The sequence below is a fragment of the Lissotriton vulgaris genome, chromosome 1_1, assembly GCF_964263255.1.
Source record: "Lissotriton vulgaris chromosome 1_1, aLisVul1.2, whole genome shotgun sequence".
Lineage (NCBI taxonomy): Eukaryota > Metazoa > Chordata > Amphibia > Caudata > Salamandridae > Lissotriton > Lissotriton vulgaris.
The window spans coordinates 591,847,582-591,864,529 of NC_141685.1; the positions used below are offsets into that span (position 1 = coordinate 591,847,582).

Sequence of the window (16,948 nt, forward strand, 5' to 3'; positions counted from 1 at the left end):
TTAAAGCCACAATTCAAGCATACACTCTAGACTGGAGCATCCCACTAGGGAATAATTTGCACACAATCTATTTATATGTAGACAACCTCTTCTGGCATATCCACCACGTGCGACAGACCCTGCCACACTGGCTTGCACACTCGATGACACTGCTGCCCTCTCTGGCCTGTGGGTATATTCAGCCAAATCATGTCTGTTCCCATTTACTCCAACATGCCCTGACCCCCCTTTTGTTCTTGGTTGTGTCCCCATAGTGTGGCAACCTAACATGTTTCGATAGTTGTGGGTTAGAATCGATCATCAGACAGCCAATCTGTTGGAAGGCAACCTTGGAAGAACGATAACATCTATCAGACCCCAGATAAACTTCAGGCGCACGCTCCTCTCATCATCCATGGGACGAGTGGATCTTCTCCAAATGGTGGTCTTACCGCAGCCACTCTATTATGTCCCTAACCTGCCTCTGAAATGAAATGAAATGAAAAAGGATTTATAGAGCGCATGGCTGCCCGGGAGCGTCCCAGCGCTGAGAGTGCAATGGAAAACTGAGGAGAAACGGAGGGGTGAAGGGAGTGAATTTTAAATTATTGTGGGAAAAGGTATGTCTTTAACAGTTTACGAAACTTCTTCCACACATTCAAAAGTATTATGAGAGAGTTCATCTGGAACAACTCCTGTTGTCGTGTGGCACTCTCCAAACAATATTTGACAACAGATGAGGTGGGACTTGCAGTCCCAAATATGGAACAATATTATCTCGCCACCAAACTTCAATGGGAGGCCAAATGGATGGTGGGGATCAAGCTCTAACACTGCCATGCTGTCACTGGCCTGAAAGCTCTCACTCCTACCCTGGCTATTTCATCCCAGTGCTCATGGAAGTCTGTCTGCAGGAGTCATTGGTTCTTGGAGTTGCGTATCGGTGCTACAGCAGAAGCCTGTACATCACACATTCCACAGTTCCATACGCACCAGCACTAGCCCTGTAAGGCACATCCAGGGGCTGCAGCGCTACCACCTCTGTGGAACTCTCCACCTGGCAGTAATTCGTCCTTTACACCTGAGGCGACCTCTATTAGGACGTGCTTAATACCCTATGACATGCTAATGGAGGATGAATGTCTTCCCCCGGGCCAATTTCTACTACACACTTCACTAATTGGAGCACTGGGCGGCAGATGGGGATACATATCCAGACACAGCTTACTATCCACTATCTACAGGTTATGGGTAGGGTATGCATCTCACGAAATGGTTTGAAGCCTCGCTGCATCACCACACAGTGGTATCACTCTTGCCATTGATGCAGCATTGGGAGGATTTGGCTAGTCCTTGCACTGATCAAGAATGGGCCACCATTCTGGAAAGTTCAATCTAAGTCTCTCGCAATGACCGATTCTGCCTTATTCAGTACAGAGGGCTTATCTCACCCCTGTTAAAATAAACCAATAATTCTACCACACTGACACGGCTTGCCCCAGATGTCGTATGCCAAATGGTGACCTCCTCCACATGATATGGGGCTGCCTTACACTTGCCACATACTGGCAGGGAGTCACGACCTAATTGTCAAGATGTATGGGACGTACTGTGACGCTTTCATGGGAAATATGTATTTTGAGACTCTCTAGCAGGAGTAAATGCCAGAAAGTCACTTCCTAGACCAGGGCCTGCTAGTAGCCAAGCACTTAATCACGAAACACTGGAAGTCACCTGAGCCTCCTCCCTCGGTGGCCTGGAGGCAATCGCTACTCGTGTGGGCCGAGGCCGAGAGCACTGCGCTACATAAGGAAGAAGCCCTGGGGCTTTGTAAAAACCTATAGCTACGAACTGGGACACTATACTACAGGACAACCAAAATGAGCCACATATGATCACACTGAAACCGCAACACAGTTGAATAAGAAAATAGAGGCTCAAAATCACACCACATAACCGGCGCGAGAGATGTTAGTTAGGATTAGAATGTTCGCCTCACATTATACCCATACTCATAGCTTAAATATCTTCGATGGATTGGAGGGAGGAGGGCCAGGGTGACCGCAGTTGTGCCAGGTTATCCATACAATCTTTTTGGCCTTTTCCCCTGTGCCTCCCAATATGGATGGTTTTGAACAGGAACTGCACACTGCCAGCAACATAAGTTGACAACCCCACATTGCGACGTTCATGAGTACCTAGTACCCACTCTCGCATAATGAAGCAACTATCCAGTTGGCCTTTGTGCATGGTCACCTACCTGTTTGTTACATGTTGAATTAATGCTTATAACACGTTTGGCATCATAATGATTCCACAATGGTACATGGAACGAGAGAGAGATATGCACTTGACAACTTAACCTATACTGCATTGCTGATTCCTTAACCCCGTTACTGTTTGAATACTAAAAATAAAACAGATTTAAACAATTAACGTGCTTTAAAGAAGACAAATGGTTGTAGCAAAGTGTGAGCACCTCCTTACCCATCTTCTTTTCTTTCTTATCCATCACAAGTTGATGCAAACGCTCCTTAAGTTTGTTATATTCTCTCTCTTTTCTCTTCATGTTATGAGCATACTGAGTAGCACGACTCACAATAATATTCTGTAATTTTTGAACCTTCCAAATAAAAAAATTTAAAAAAGGAATTATTACAATTTAACTTTATCAGACTACAGAAACAGAACTTCTTTCAGCGTGTGGCCTAATTGTATACCTCACCACAGTCAACTTAGCTCAATTCTCACTCTAATAACCTTCACAGCGTTGTGGAATGCTGTAGAAAACCAAACCTTGGTTGCACCCATTCGTAACCTATACTGCAATGTTGATTCCTTAACCTCGTTACTGTTTGAATACTAAAAGTAAAACAGATTTAAACAAGTACATGCTTGAAAGAAGACAAGTGGATGTAGCAAAGTGTGAGCACCTCCTTACCCAGCTTCTTTTCTTATCCATCACAAGTTGATGCAAACGCTCCTTAAGTTGGTTATATTAGCTCTCTTCCAATTCAAAAATGATTGTTGCTAGTGAACTCTTCACAAGCAATAACAATCCTTGTCAAAGTGAACCAAAGAAGACACTAAATTAACATGTGTTTAACTCACCGGTAGCTTCGCAAAAAAGCAGCCAGGCTTAATTTAGTTGCACCGTATTAAGTATTTATGCAGCACACAAACAAGGGATGACCAGAAAAATTCCAACCAGTAGATCCGGAGATATGCAATTTCAAAATTTTTTGATAAGTATAGCGCCTAAAAGCATAAAGTGCCGCTCTAGATCACCAGGTCGTGCTAGACCAGGGGAAAGTTGCAAGTTCAGGCTGACCGCGATGGAGCCCTGGCCGGAGAGAGGGACCAAGTTAGTCCAGCTGGAAAAAAGTTACCTTCGCAAAGTATGGCTAGAAGAGTCCAGTTTGTGGTGGAGCAGGCCACAAGGAGCAGGGAAAGCGTTGCGGAAGGTCGCTAAGATATCATGAAGATCAAGTCAGACATCCCAGACAGTTCTTGCTGTTGCTTCACGTTGGCAGTCACTGCGGGCTGTTGCTGTAGTACAAAGTGCATTTCTCGCGCTGCCGATAGTCGCCGACGGTCACTGTAGCCCGGACAGTCTGCTTCACCATTTAGCAAGACCTCAGAGCAAACGGGCCCATTCAGGAACAGCACAAAGCTTCAGGATTTCTCCCTGGCAGCTCGAAGAGGAATGCACTCTGATGCCAGCCAGGGGTCCAGGACCTGGAGAAGCACCTCTTGGGGGAATCAGGTAGAACACTCATAATCAAGAATATAATTAGAGTATAACGGATAGTGATAAATAAACAAATATGACTCACCTTATTGAAATAAATGGCCCAACATTGCTTGTCCCACAGCTGTATCATTCTTTTTAGAGGGATTCAGACAGTGATGCTGTCTGAAGGTGTACCTACTGCTCCATGTTGCAGCACAACATATGTGTTGAATAGACACACCGGCAAATAGCTGTGGTCGTAGCGATAGCCCTGGTAGAGTGAGCTTTTACCTCACTTTTCAACAGCTTTCCGGCTTGTGCATGACAATTTGATAGCCGCTGTGATCCATCTGTTTATACTTTGTTTGGAAACTGGAAAGCCCTTATGAAGGTTTCTATAAGAGACGAATAGCTGGCCCGCTTTCTGAAATGGTCATGTTCAATGAACTTGATCCATCTTTTAACATCCAATGTATGTAAAGATTGTTTTAGACAGTTTGGGGATTAGCGAAGAATGTTTTCAATACTATGGGCTCATTCAAATAAAAATCTGAAGGAACCTTTAGTATGAACTAGGGATTGGTCCTTTGCACCCAATGGTCTTGTTTTTATTGCTTGAATGGTTCTTTTATTGTGAATGCTTTAATATCACTGACCCTTCTTGATTAAGTGAGGACTAGTAACAGCGCTGTTTTCCAAATTTAGAATTTTAGATTTGCTTTGTCAATGGGCTCAAGCAGGGCTTATATTAGTTGCCCCAGCACTATATTAAGGTGCCAAGAAGGAGGAGGTATCTTTACAGGAGGAAATGCTCTGAAAGGACCCTTGACAAACTGCTTGATCACTCTGCTAGCCCGGGGTGGCGTCGCTTTGGTGGTGAGGCAATCGGATGACCATTCGCCTCCTGACACCAAACAAACACTTCCATTTAAGTTTGTAGGTTTTATTGGTAGAATCCGATCTGGCCTTTGCGAAAATCTGTCTGCAATCTGCAGGAATATTTAAGGTTGCAAACTCATTGAATTCAGGAGACAGGCCAGCAAGTTTAATGATGTTGGATTCAGGTGAATTACCTGGCAGTGGTTCATCGTCAGTAACGTTGGTTAGGGCTCCAACTGAATGTGGGTCTGTTCTGAGACCAGAATTGTCTGGGCCACCTGGGAGAAATCAGGATTATTCAACAAGGTTCCCTCTTTCTTGAGGAACTTCGGAATAAATGAGATATTGGGGGAGGGCAGCGTACACAAAGATCCCCGACTAGCTAATCAAAAACGCATTCCCCATGACCCCTTTCCTGGGTTCCAGCTCGAGTAGAATTGACATATCAGATTTTTCCTTGTCCCAAACACGTTTAGGTTAGGTTTTCCCCCCCAACAATCGAAAATGTCGTCCAGAATTGGTTGGTTGCACTCCCATTTGTGACAGCTGGCATTTGTTCTGCTCAAGGTGTCTTCTAGTACATTGGTTGTTCCTGGCACATGTTCTGCCTTGAGTGCTATATGTTGCAGAGTCCCTTTCCAAAGTTCCAGTGCTTGCTGTGATATGGCCATTGTATAATGCATGCTGGTGATGTTGGCAGTGCAAATTAGCACTGATGCCCTTGCTATTCTGGGAAGAAATGCGAGGCTAGCCAAAGCTATGGCACAGAGTTCCAGAACTTATGTGCATTTTTTTCTGGAGGTTCTACTTTACGCAGCTGGCGGAATCCTGAAGAGGAGCGCCCATCCCTCCAGGGACGAGTCTGTGGTGATCACCAAATTTGGGGATATGAGTTAGTAATGTTAACCCTCTGGATAAGTTTTACTCTTTGTATCCACCATTGCAAGTATATCACCATGGTCCGAGTAATCTGTATGACATCGAACAATCCTTGAATTCACAACCATTGCCTGTCTAACTCCTCTCATTTCACGCACTCACTGGAAATAGTGGACTACAAGAGGATGCCACTCCGAGGAGTTATTTGTACAGTCAGACAAAAACGGGCTTTTTTTGCCTTTCTTGTGAAGTGAATGCCTTGCCTCGATTCACATCCAGAATGGCTCCCAAAAAAGTAAACGTTGTTGAAGGTTTGAGAAAGGATTTTTGCTTGTTGACCATAAGGCCCAGGTTGTTGAAGAGTGTTAGAGAGGTTGTTTTATCTCTTGCTGACTGCAGAGACGTGGCTGGCGTTATCAGCCAAAAGGTCGAAGTATAGGGATTCCTGTACCCTTTTTGCCTCAAGTGAGCTGCCAGTGGAGCCAGACATTTTGTAAAGATACAGCGTGCCAATTTCAATCCGAATGGGAGGACTTTGAATTGGTAGTGTGTGCAGCCTACCTTGAATCTTAGGAATTTTGAATGCTTTCAGTGAACTGGGATATGAAAGTATATATAATGGAGATCCAGCGCAGTCATGTAATCTCCATGTTTGTGGAGATGCAGGATATCTTCAAGGGTAACCTTGAGAAAAGATGTTTTTTAAAAATATTTGTTGTGTTTCTAAAGGTCTAAGATGGGGCACCAGACTTTCTTTATCAGAAAGAAATGAGAATAGAGCCAGATTCTACTCTGGGTAACCAGAACCTCCTTGTTCTATTTCCTCTTTGTTGAGCATGGTTGATCTTTCTAGCAGGAGCAGCCGTAGATGGATAGGAAGTGCCCCGTTTTGAGGGAAGTATTAGGTGTTTTCTGGTGAATTCCAGTATGTTTCCATGAGTGACTAAATCTAGCACCGATTTGTCTATCGTTATGAGGGACTACTGATGCAAATTTGAGATTTGACCCTTAATTTGTCTTAGCGAATTGCCCGGAGTCCTTGGCACAGCTAAATGGTCAATGCTTTCTGGCAATGTCTCCCCCGCTGAGGGTGCTGCTTCCTTCCGGGTGCTGGTTTCGTGTACGCCGCTGCTGGTGGCCATCTGTATTATTGCTGAGGTTACAGAGATCAATAATGACGCTGAAAAAGTTAGTATTGCTGCCTGTACGGTTGACAGCCTCCTCTGTAGGAGTGTAGCCCTCTTTCCCTTGCTCCACAAAAGAGCTGTTTTCTCATTTGCCGTGTTCATAAAGATTTGGCAGTATCTGTGTCAGTTTTGATGGCTTGTAGAGCATGGTCTAAATGCTTGACAAATAGTGTCTCACCGTCATATGGCATGCCAAGAATCTTGCTTTGGATTTCTGGCCTGAATATTGTTGCATTTAACCATCCCCAGCGTCCTAAGGACAGCTGAGCCTGCCAGTTGTCTAAAGCCTGTTGACGATATGCCTATTGCACAATCTGCTACTTATGCAGACAAAATCTCTCCCTCTTGTAAAAAATGTCTTCGCTTCTCCTTTCACACCCTCTTGCAAGAGGTCAATGTCTGTGGTGATGTCCAACCACATCTGCCTGTTGTAGCGGTCCAGTATAGCCACGGTATTAGTTCCTATGACAGTCTGGGCTGCCACAATAGGTGGCAGTGTGCAGACAGGCATTTTGCTCCCAAGGGCTTTTTAGTTGTATTTTAAAGGAGGGCTTGACTTTGTTTTATGCTGTTCGTTTATACACTTTTAAAAATCATACTGTACCCACTGGGCTGCTTCGAACTTACTTGCACTTTACCCGCTCCCGGTCCCCATTCCACCGCAGCTGAGTGCTGTTTGAGTGGAGGGACGCAGCTCCTCCCACTGTTCTTGCTCTCCCGGTATCAGGAGCAGTATTTAAATCACATGTATGCTCGGCAGCGCAGTGACGCGTGCCGCCAGCCCGCCATAAGCAAACCCGTCTGCGACCGTCCACGCCCGGACGGGACCAGGGGCCACGAATCTTGGCTAAAATTTAGTATATTCCCAAAACTTGTATTGTTCTTCTTCCGAGCAGTTGCTGAAACATCGTGGCTCCTCCCATCCTGACTGTAATTTACTTCAGCCTTTGAAGGATGCCACTAGCTGTCCCTGCTGTAATTTCGCATTCTGCAAAACACTTTCTAGAGATCAGAGCAGTTTAACTCCTGACACTGCCCCTTGTTCACAAGCTTACTGCTTTCCCCATGGTCGCAATCCTTCTAACAAGGTTTTCACTTTCTGGAATATTAACTGTCGCTCTCTTTCAAAACAAAGCGGACATATTTGACCTTCTAAGCAGTGAACATCCAGATGCCATTTTTTTAACTGAAACGTGGCTGCATATGAGTCAGGGCGAGATGTGGCTTCTGCTTTACCAACTAAATATGCTGTAGCTAGAAAGCATAGAGATCTTGGGAGGGGAGGTGGCATTGCTGTAATTTTTAATAAATCCTACACATGTAAACTGGAAGATTTACCTTCCATGGGCTGTGAGGCAGCCTTACTCAAACTTACCTTGACCCCTCAATTTACATTCTCTGGCATTCTTCCTTATCGGCACCCTGGACCATCAGGCCCCTGAGCTTTGTCATTTCTGGATTTAATCACCCCTTATCTTCTTAAAACAGCCAATTTTACCATTCATTTTTCATCTTGAAAACCCTGAATGTTTAATCAGCAGTACGCTGATTTCTGACTTTGCAGCTACGAATCTGCTGTTCTGCAATAACGACCCGATGCACACAGCAAATCATTTACTTGATCCCATTTTTAGGTCGAGGTATATCCGGTTTTGCCGAAGGCAAAACCGGATGTACAGAGATCTTATGTTGTATAGTAGGGCAGTTTACACCCGCCTCTCAGCTCCATTCGCTTCCATTGGCTGGCTTCCTAAACAGAGGTCAGCCATTGGAAGAGAAGGGAGTCACTCAAAACAAGCCCCGTCTTTTTCGGATTTGGGGGCGTGATTTTTTGCATTCTTTAGCCCTGTGACGTCGTCTGTCACTCAGGGCGCAAAAAACACGCCCCCGAATGCGAAAAATCACCATGCTTTCTCCGAGGCATTTCTGCTTTGCCTCGGAGAAAGCCGGTGGTGATTTCCACAGCTGCTCTGCTCGTCCCCCCTCCCTCCGCAGCTCTCCTTAGTCCCGCTCTCCCCCCCCAGCCCCCAATACACCCCCCCCCCCGCCCGCAGCTCTCCTTAGGTAATCCACATTTTTTTGTTTCTACCCTGTCTTGTTTTCACAATGCTGAGACAATCACAAGAAGCCTGCTCCCGCCCGACAAACGTCACTGTACTCATGTGTAAATCATTCACAGCAGACAGACACCCGTGAAAGAGGAGCAGGGCTGGGGAGGGGTGCTTAAAATTCAAAGGCTGAGAGGAAGGGTGGGGGCGTCTGTGGTGCGCCTGCTGGTGGGCACAACTGAGGGGGGGGTTTCAAAGTGAGATGAAAGCAGCCACGGCCCCACGAGAAAGCAAGCCCCTCTTTTTCACCCAGTGATCTCCTGCTTTGGCACCAAACAAAGCACTACAAGGTATCGGGATATTCCAAAAATACCGCAGGGAGTGAACGCTGATCTTTCATGGAGGCCCCTGACCTCGCGCTGGGGTGAGGCTTTCCTGGTGCTCGAGCTGAGATTGCGGCGTCTGCGGTCCATCAGGGTTGTGTGTGGGAAGGGAGGGGTTGCTTTTCACCAGCAATAGTATGAGGGTGCTGGCCTCCTACATTTCCGCGGGCGTCAGAAAAGAATCCCAACAAAATAATTTTAAAAAATAACAATTCTTGTGTTTTTCGCTAATCTCCCTTGGAAGCATGTTTAATGCTGGCCCGGCGCGTCAATGCACACCTGTGGGAAGGACAGGAGACCTCCCGACGAGAAAGTGCAAAGCGGGGAGGGGGGGGGGTGTGTATCTGGTACAGGGGGTCAGTTCTGGTGACGTCAGTGTGTTTCTGGCCGGGGTGCCTTCAGTTAATGCAGCACGGGGGTGTGAACGCTCGTGTCCCCCGCACACCAGGCCTCGGCATTGGGATGGAGAGCTGAGCCCTCCCTCTGTCCATGGCAGACCCCCCAGTCGGCCGCGTGGGAGGCGGAGCGGAGGCCCGCAGCTGGAGAAGGACACCTCTGAAAACATCATGGAAGCAAGTGTCTTTATTGTATTTTTTTTAATAAAAAATAATGAGTTCCGGGCCGTGGCGTGGCCCCTGGCTGCACCTGCAACGAGGGCACCTGGGGTGGGGGGCCAGGGCAAGAACAAGGGCCGACCGGGGACCCACAGCGGGAACAGCCCGCGGCGCACAAGGGACAAGGTGAGGAGAGGGACAGAGGCGAGGCGGGTGGGGGGGGGGGGGGAGTGACGAAAATAAATGAAGGGGGAAGAAGAGTGCAGGTCACACCTGGAGCAGCAACAGAGACCAGGCGAGGGGAGGAAAGATAGACATGGAAGGGGGGAATGGAGGTGTGAGGCCTGAGGGGGAGGGGCGGGGAGAAGAATTGAAGGGAGAAGAAGAAACCGTGCGGGGAAAAAAGGAAGGAGAAAATGAGAGCAGGCGAGGGGAGAATTTGAATCCACCGCTGCGGCCCTGCACACTCGGACCCGGAGTCCCGGCGCCCCCCCCCCCCCCCCCCCACCCTGTTGGTAAAGATTTGTGTTACTAAAAGTTCTTTTAGCATTATGATTCCGTGCCCCCCCCCCCCCTGCAGAGGAAGCCACCATTCTTGCACACGCTCGTGCTCGTGAAACACCGGGCTTGGGCCTGTGCGTGAATGAACACATAAGTAAGCACCGACCCCACAGGGGCAGCGGCCTCTGTCCGGTTTGAGCACCAAGCACGTGACCCCAGTTCACGTCCCCGATGCCATCGGGTGGATCAAAGGGTGTCCGAGACCCCCTGCGGAGCCCGCGTCCACTGCTAGTGTGAAGCCCCCCAGGGCGCCGGGCTCACGGGTGTGCGTGTGCCCCACCTCTCACTGTCAGCCTGCACCCAGCATCCTACAGCCACAGGGCGGGGTGCCTGGAAAAGGGGACGGCGAGCAGGACATCGGTCCTAAGTGGAAGAGTGTGGGGGATGCCATAACAGAAGATCGCGGCGTCTGCGGCCCGTCGGGGTTGTGTGTGGGAGGGGAGGGGGTGCTTTTCACTAGGAACAGTATGAGGGTGCTGGCCTCCTACATTTCCAGGGCAATGCACGTGTGAACAATAGTAGTGTTAACAGCTTCTCAGCTATTGGGCACAGTGGGTTGAGCGCTTGTTGCAAAGTCCACTAGAGGATGCCAGCTTTTTAATCTTATTACAATAAAATTATTGTGAAAATAACATGTACGCTTGTATCTCTGGAACTCTGACGTATGCAATTATGTGCCCCGATGCTCCATAAAGTTAGAAAACTAGGGATTCGTCCTGGGGCCTTTGTTGTGCAACATTTTCTCTGCCGCATCGATCAGATGTTTCATTTCAAACAAAATTACAACAGTGCGCGGAATGCAGAACTTTATTATGATGTTTGAGGTCTCCTATTACATAAATGAATCTCCTTTGGCACAGTGACTGCGCACGAGGACGCAAGCGCCAGGTTTCATGCCTGCACTTGGCAACAGAACTGCACACTCAGATGAAAGTCATGACTCGGCCTGAAATCTAATAAACCTTGAACACGCACAGACCCATGGGCGGATCTCTGCGCTTTCGGCAGATGTGGAAATACAGCTTGGATCGTTCTCGTTTTAATTCAATTGCTAAATAATTTGCGCTGCTTGTCTTGCTTCTGCCACCCTGTTTGTCACTCTGACTCACAGGACCCCCCCTGCTCTCCTCCCCCTTTTACCATCCTGTGCTCCACCCACGCATCCGCAACCCTCCACCAATTCAAAAGCCGAGCTCGCGGGAGATTTATTTATTTTGCAAAGCATCAAATATCGTCTTCTATTCACGTCATAGTACTTGTTTTTTTTTTCCATATGGAAGAAAGGGGCGAGGACGCCGCTGTGTGTAGAGTAATGCATATTTTAATTGTTGTTTAAAGATCCTTCAACTAGTAATACCTGAACGTGAGGTACGGATCCTGGCAGGGACGACTCCGCATTTCATCCTTTGGATGGGGATACAGTGACTAACAATTAAATGATCAACATTAATGCCTGTTATTGATAGCAATTCGAATTGGGAAAAAACGTCAGTTTTAAGTGCCGTATAAATAAATGAGATGACTTAGCGAGTAAAATTCTGGCCACTGGGATATGCTGTGCTATTTATGCCACAAGGGCCAATCCTGGCAAGGCAGACGCTGCTTCCATCCCTCGGATTTGGGCAACCGAGTACTATTAAATTTAGTAACAGTAACAGATATTTAAATACAAATTATTATTATCCTCATTATTACAGCTTAAACCAATTCGGAATACTTTAAAAGTGAAACTATTAACAAACCGTCCCTATTTTGACAGTCATTTTCATTATAAATTCCTCTATTTTTTTTTCAATAGTGAAATTACATTTAAAGTCTCCTGTAATATGCAATACTGTGAATTTCTGACATTGCAAAGTGGAAGTAAGTTCACTGATCCTGCTTGGATATGTACATCGTTTCTCCCTTCATTAGTGCCTCTCACCACTACATCCTGAAAAAAACTATGCGGTGTCACAGGAAACCTTAAGTTAAAAAAAGACAGCATATGGCATTGTTAAGAAAGAACTAACAAATCGTGTATTTTTAAAACTTGGGATTGGATTGAAGTAGAGTCTGGGGGTGTTTGGATTTTAATTACCAGAAGGCAGTTGGGGTTTAGAGCTGGCTTCGGGCTAGGGTTTGGATCTGACGCCTGTCATCCTGAGAGTTCCTGTTCCTCGCTCCCAACCTTTGTTATCCTTGGGTTCCTCATGGGGTTTTAGCATGGCATAAACACAGGGAATTACCCTTTACAGCCAGAGGCTAATGGGACCTAGCTGCTAAAGGCCTGATTTTTTTATTGATGTCTATGACTTAGTCAGGGAAAGCTACATAGAACTGCTGACGTTGATGCTAAAGGAATATGCCAATCACTCATGTAAACAGTACATAACTGTTCAGAAAAGCCCACTTCCCCATAAGCTTTTGTAATAAACGTAGAATTAATTTCCTTTGTCTCTCTCTGTTTTGGTGCTTTGTATTCCGTGCCAACAGTTGGTGCCTTTGTGAGACACAAATTAGGAGTGAGGTGGGAGGAAAGACGTAAGAAAATGGACACTATTGGTTTCATCTCTATACAGTGTGTCTTTAGTGAGATGCTGGAGCAAGGAGGGAGTGTGAGAATGAGAGAGGGACTATACAAGAAGGAGGGAATAGAAACCACAAAGAGAGGTGGAATAAAACAATAATACAACAAAGAAACGACAAAGCACAGGGTGCAAGGAAGCAGAATCTTCCAGGAGAAAGGTGCAACTATCCATGAAAACCAGGTAACTTTAAGCAGAACTGACGGCATGTGCTTTAGACCTTTGTTTTGAAGGTGTTGCATTCCTTATTAATATCCAAGTCTCTGTGGCTTTCTGTGTGTGTGGCTCTGTGTCCGCGACTACTCTCTACTACTCTCTAATGCTCACCTATTGCCATTGTGAATGACAATACCATTTATTTATGTTTAAAAAAAAATGAATAAAAATGTCATGAGCAATGCCAATAGCTCTACCTTTAATAATGCCGAGACCACTGCATTGTAAATGCTTGTTTCTAATCTATCCTAGATTTATCCTAGATTTATTGCTTCCCTGCTCTCCCTCAATGTTGGTCCGAGCATTATGCAGTCAAGTTTAACTGCACAGTTCCGGAGAACCCGATCACAGCTGCACCTCGACTTCAATCTAATTCCAGGAACCGGGGTAAACTAGATATGGATGCTTTTAATAAACTCTTGTTCGGCATAAATTTAGGGTTTGTACGTAGCACTACCCTATTTGCATGAATTTGGATGAATGGCTCCTGAATAGTTAGGGCTTGCAGCTCACTAACTCTTCTAAGTGATGTAATCGCCACTAAAAAAGCCACTTTCCACATTAGGAATTGTATTTCACACGAGTGTAGAGGTTCAAAAGGTGGTCCCATCAGTCTGGTTAGAACCACGTTCAGGTTCCAGACAGGTGAAGGTGGGTGTCTTGGAGGAATCACTCGTTTGAGTCCCTCCATTAAAGCTTTAATAGCAGGTACTCTGAAGAGTAAAAGGTGCTGCCTGTTCTGAAGATAAGCTGCCACCTCTGCTACATGTATACATATGGAACTGTAGGCTAGATTGCATCTGTGTAAATGTAACAGATAACATATGATGTTTTGAGTTGATGCATCTAGCTGATTTATGTCATTATTGTTACAATAGATGACAAATCGTTTCCACTTTGCCGCATAGCATGCTCTGGTCCAAGGTCTTCTTGCCTCCTTGATAATATTCATACAGTCAGGAGGCAAGTTCAGTTAATCAAACTCTATGACTTCAGGAGCCAGATCGCAAGGTTAAACTGTTGCGGATCTGGGTGCTGAATGTCTCCATGGCTCTGCGTTAAATGACCGTGTTAATCGCAGCCTTTGATGAGTCACCACGGAAAGTTCTAGGAACGTGGTGTACCACGGTTGCCTCGCCCACGTTGGAGCAACTAGGATGAGTGTCATTGAGTGTTGTCGCAGTTTGCGTGCCACTAGTGGTATGAGCGGGGCTGGGGAAAAAGCGTATGCAAATATGCCTGACCAGTTGATCCATATCGTATTGCCCTGAGACTGCGGATGTTGAAACCTGACGGCGAAGCTTTGGCATTTTGCGTTTTCCCTTGTTGACGAACAGGTCTATCTCTGGGTGACCCCACTGCTGGAAGTACGGTTGTAGCACTGAGGGATGTATCTCCCACTCGTGCATCTGGTGGCTGTGTCTGCTGAGCAGATCCGCCATCTGGTTGTCCGCCATGAGGAATAGATTTCTCTGAATGGCCCACTTCCACATGGTTTGCGCTAGATGTGACAACTGTGGAGAGTGTCTCCCTCCCTGCTTCTGTATGTAGTACATGGCAGTCATGTTGTCCGTCCGGATCAACACGACTTTGTTGCACAAATGTACTTTGAACGCCTTCATTGCCATAAAGATTGCCATCAGATCCAGCAGGTTGATGTGCATTCTCTTTTGCTGTATCATCCATAGTCCCTGCACTGTGTAATAGAGGACATGCGCTCCCCATCCCAGGAGAGATGCGTCCGTCGTCAGCCCTATTTGCGGTACAGGCTCTTGGGAAGGTCGTCCGGAGATATTTCCTGTGCGCTGGATGTATCGGTAAGTGGAAATATGCGTCTTTTAGGTCTAGTGTTGCGAGGAAATCTCCCTGACTGAGCAATGGTAGAACATGCTGTAAAGTGAGCATGTGAAAATGTTCTCACAATATGTATTGGTTTAGGGGCCTGAGGTCCAGTATTGGCCTGAGAGACCCGTCCTTTTTGGAGATTAAGAAGTACAGCAAGTATACCCCTGTACCTTGTTGCTGTAAAGGTACGAGTTCTATGGCCCCTTTTTGCAGCATGCTGATGACTTCTTGCTGCAATAAGTGTATGTGCTCTGCGGACATAGGACGGTGTCTTGGGGGTATGTTGGGTGGAGTGGAGGTTAGTTCTATACAATAGCCGTACTGGATAAGTTGTCTCACCCACCTGTCTGTGGTAATGCTTTCCCAGACTGGCAGGAACTGTTGTAATCGTCCCCCGACCAGTGTTACATGGTCTGGGGGCAGTGACAAGGCGTCACTGTTTAGTATTGGCGGAGGATCTGGTGTTGTGCTTAGCGAGGCTGGGGTCGCTGGTCCCGCGCTGTACTGGCTGCAGTCGTTCCACACTGGAAGATGCTTCCAGGTACAACAAGGGGCATGTCGATCGGTAGAGATGCCACTAGACCAGGGAGTGCCTCAGGGCTCAGCTTTGAGCCCCACTCTTTTTAATCTGTACATGGCCTCCCTGGCGAAGGTGGTACAGGCATACGGGGTGGAATTGGTATCTTATGCCGACGACACCCAGCTGCTGATCTCTCCATCGCAGAACACCGCCAATGCCTCCACCAACTTTAAGGCCTGTATGCAGGCGTTAGCTGAGTGGATGGTTCCCACTGCCTAAAGCTCAACGGCTCTAAGACAGAGGTTCTGGTAGTGGGGGGAAAGAGTGACAGCTGGTCGGCTGAGTGGTGGCCTCCATGCCTTGGTCCTACTCCCACACCTTGTGAGGAGGCTAAGAACCTGGGAGTATGGGTTAACCCCACTCTCTCCTGTGAGGGCCATATAAGGCGTCTTGTGGGCAAGTGTTTCGGGGTACTGAAGACCCTAAACAAAACTTTAGACCTGCTACCCCTAGAGGCCAGAAGGACGTTGACGCAGGCGCTGGTGACCTCTCGGTTGGACTATGGAAACATTCTGTTCCTTGGGTCCACCGAGGGTAGCCTTGGTCGCCTGCAAGTCATCCAGAATGCCGCCGCCAGACTGGTGCTAATGAGACCTAGGAGAGCAAATTCTCAGCAGGCACTGGATGCGCTTCACTGGTTGCCAGTGAAGAAACGCGTGCTGTTCAAATGCCTCCTCTTCTGTCACCGTATTGTCTGGGGCAGGTCGCCCGCCTATCTTAGAGACTTAGTCAGCCGCTACGAACCACCAAGGGCCCTCCGCTCGGAGGGCATTGGGCTGTTGACAGTCCCAAGGGTAAGGAAGGCCAGAATGGGCGGACGATCTTTTTCGCTCCAAGCTGCTCAGCACTGGAACAAACTCCCTCCTGCCCTGAGACTGGACAGCAGTGAGACGGTGTTTCGGGCTAGGCTCAAAACTCTACTCTATACCTTGTAGGGCTAGGGGTTCTGTAGTGGGTGGTTGTGAGTAGTTCCATTCAGCGCGGGGACACGCCGTGATGGCGTTACTGTGCGCTTTATAAGCTCTTTATTATTATTATTATTATTATTTATTATTATTCCCTTGTCCTCTGCCTTTGTTGCTGTTGCCACGGTATCCACCTCTATTGTTTTTATTACAGGTGGTCTGCGTGCTCCCTTTATTGTATGGAGTCTGCTGGGATGCCTGGCCTCGTGCAGCTCCTCTGTTACCGGAGCGACGAAAGGAGCCTCCTCTGAATTATTGTGACTGCAAGGCACCCATAGACTTGGCTGTCTCTGTGTCCTTTTTAATCTTCTCTAATATTGTGTCCACATCAGGACCAAATAAATAATCAGGGTTCGCAGGCTGATTTAATAATGTGGTTTGAATCTCAGGTTTGAACCCAGAGATGCGTAACCAAGCATGTCTCCGGAGCATGACACTTGTATTGATGGCCCTGGCTGCGGTGTCTGCTGCGTCTAGCGCACATTTAATGGATGAGTTAGATATGAGTTTTCCCTCTTCTATCAGTGGTTCTGCTCCCTCTTGTAGACAGCAGGCAAATGTTGTAGCAGTTG

The 16,948-nt window shown here is 47.0% G+C and overlaps 1 protein-coding gene across 6 annotated transcripts in view; it reads right to left on the reverse strand.

Annotated features, from left to right (window-relative positions):
• SSX2IP (SSX family member 2 interacting protein) overlaps window positions 1-16,948 on the reverse strand; it is a 632,083-nt gene that overhangs the window by 355,816 nt on the left and 259,319 nt on the right. For all 6 annotated transcript variants that reach the window (XM_086954035.1, XM_086954027.1, XM_086954031.1 and 3 more), the window contains one exon: window positions 2,467-2,602. In XM_086954035.1, the coding sequence (XP_086810161.1) occupies window positions 2,467-2,602 (136 nt within the window). The remainder of the gene's footprint in view (window positions 1-2,466; window positions 2,603-16,948) is intronic.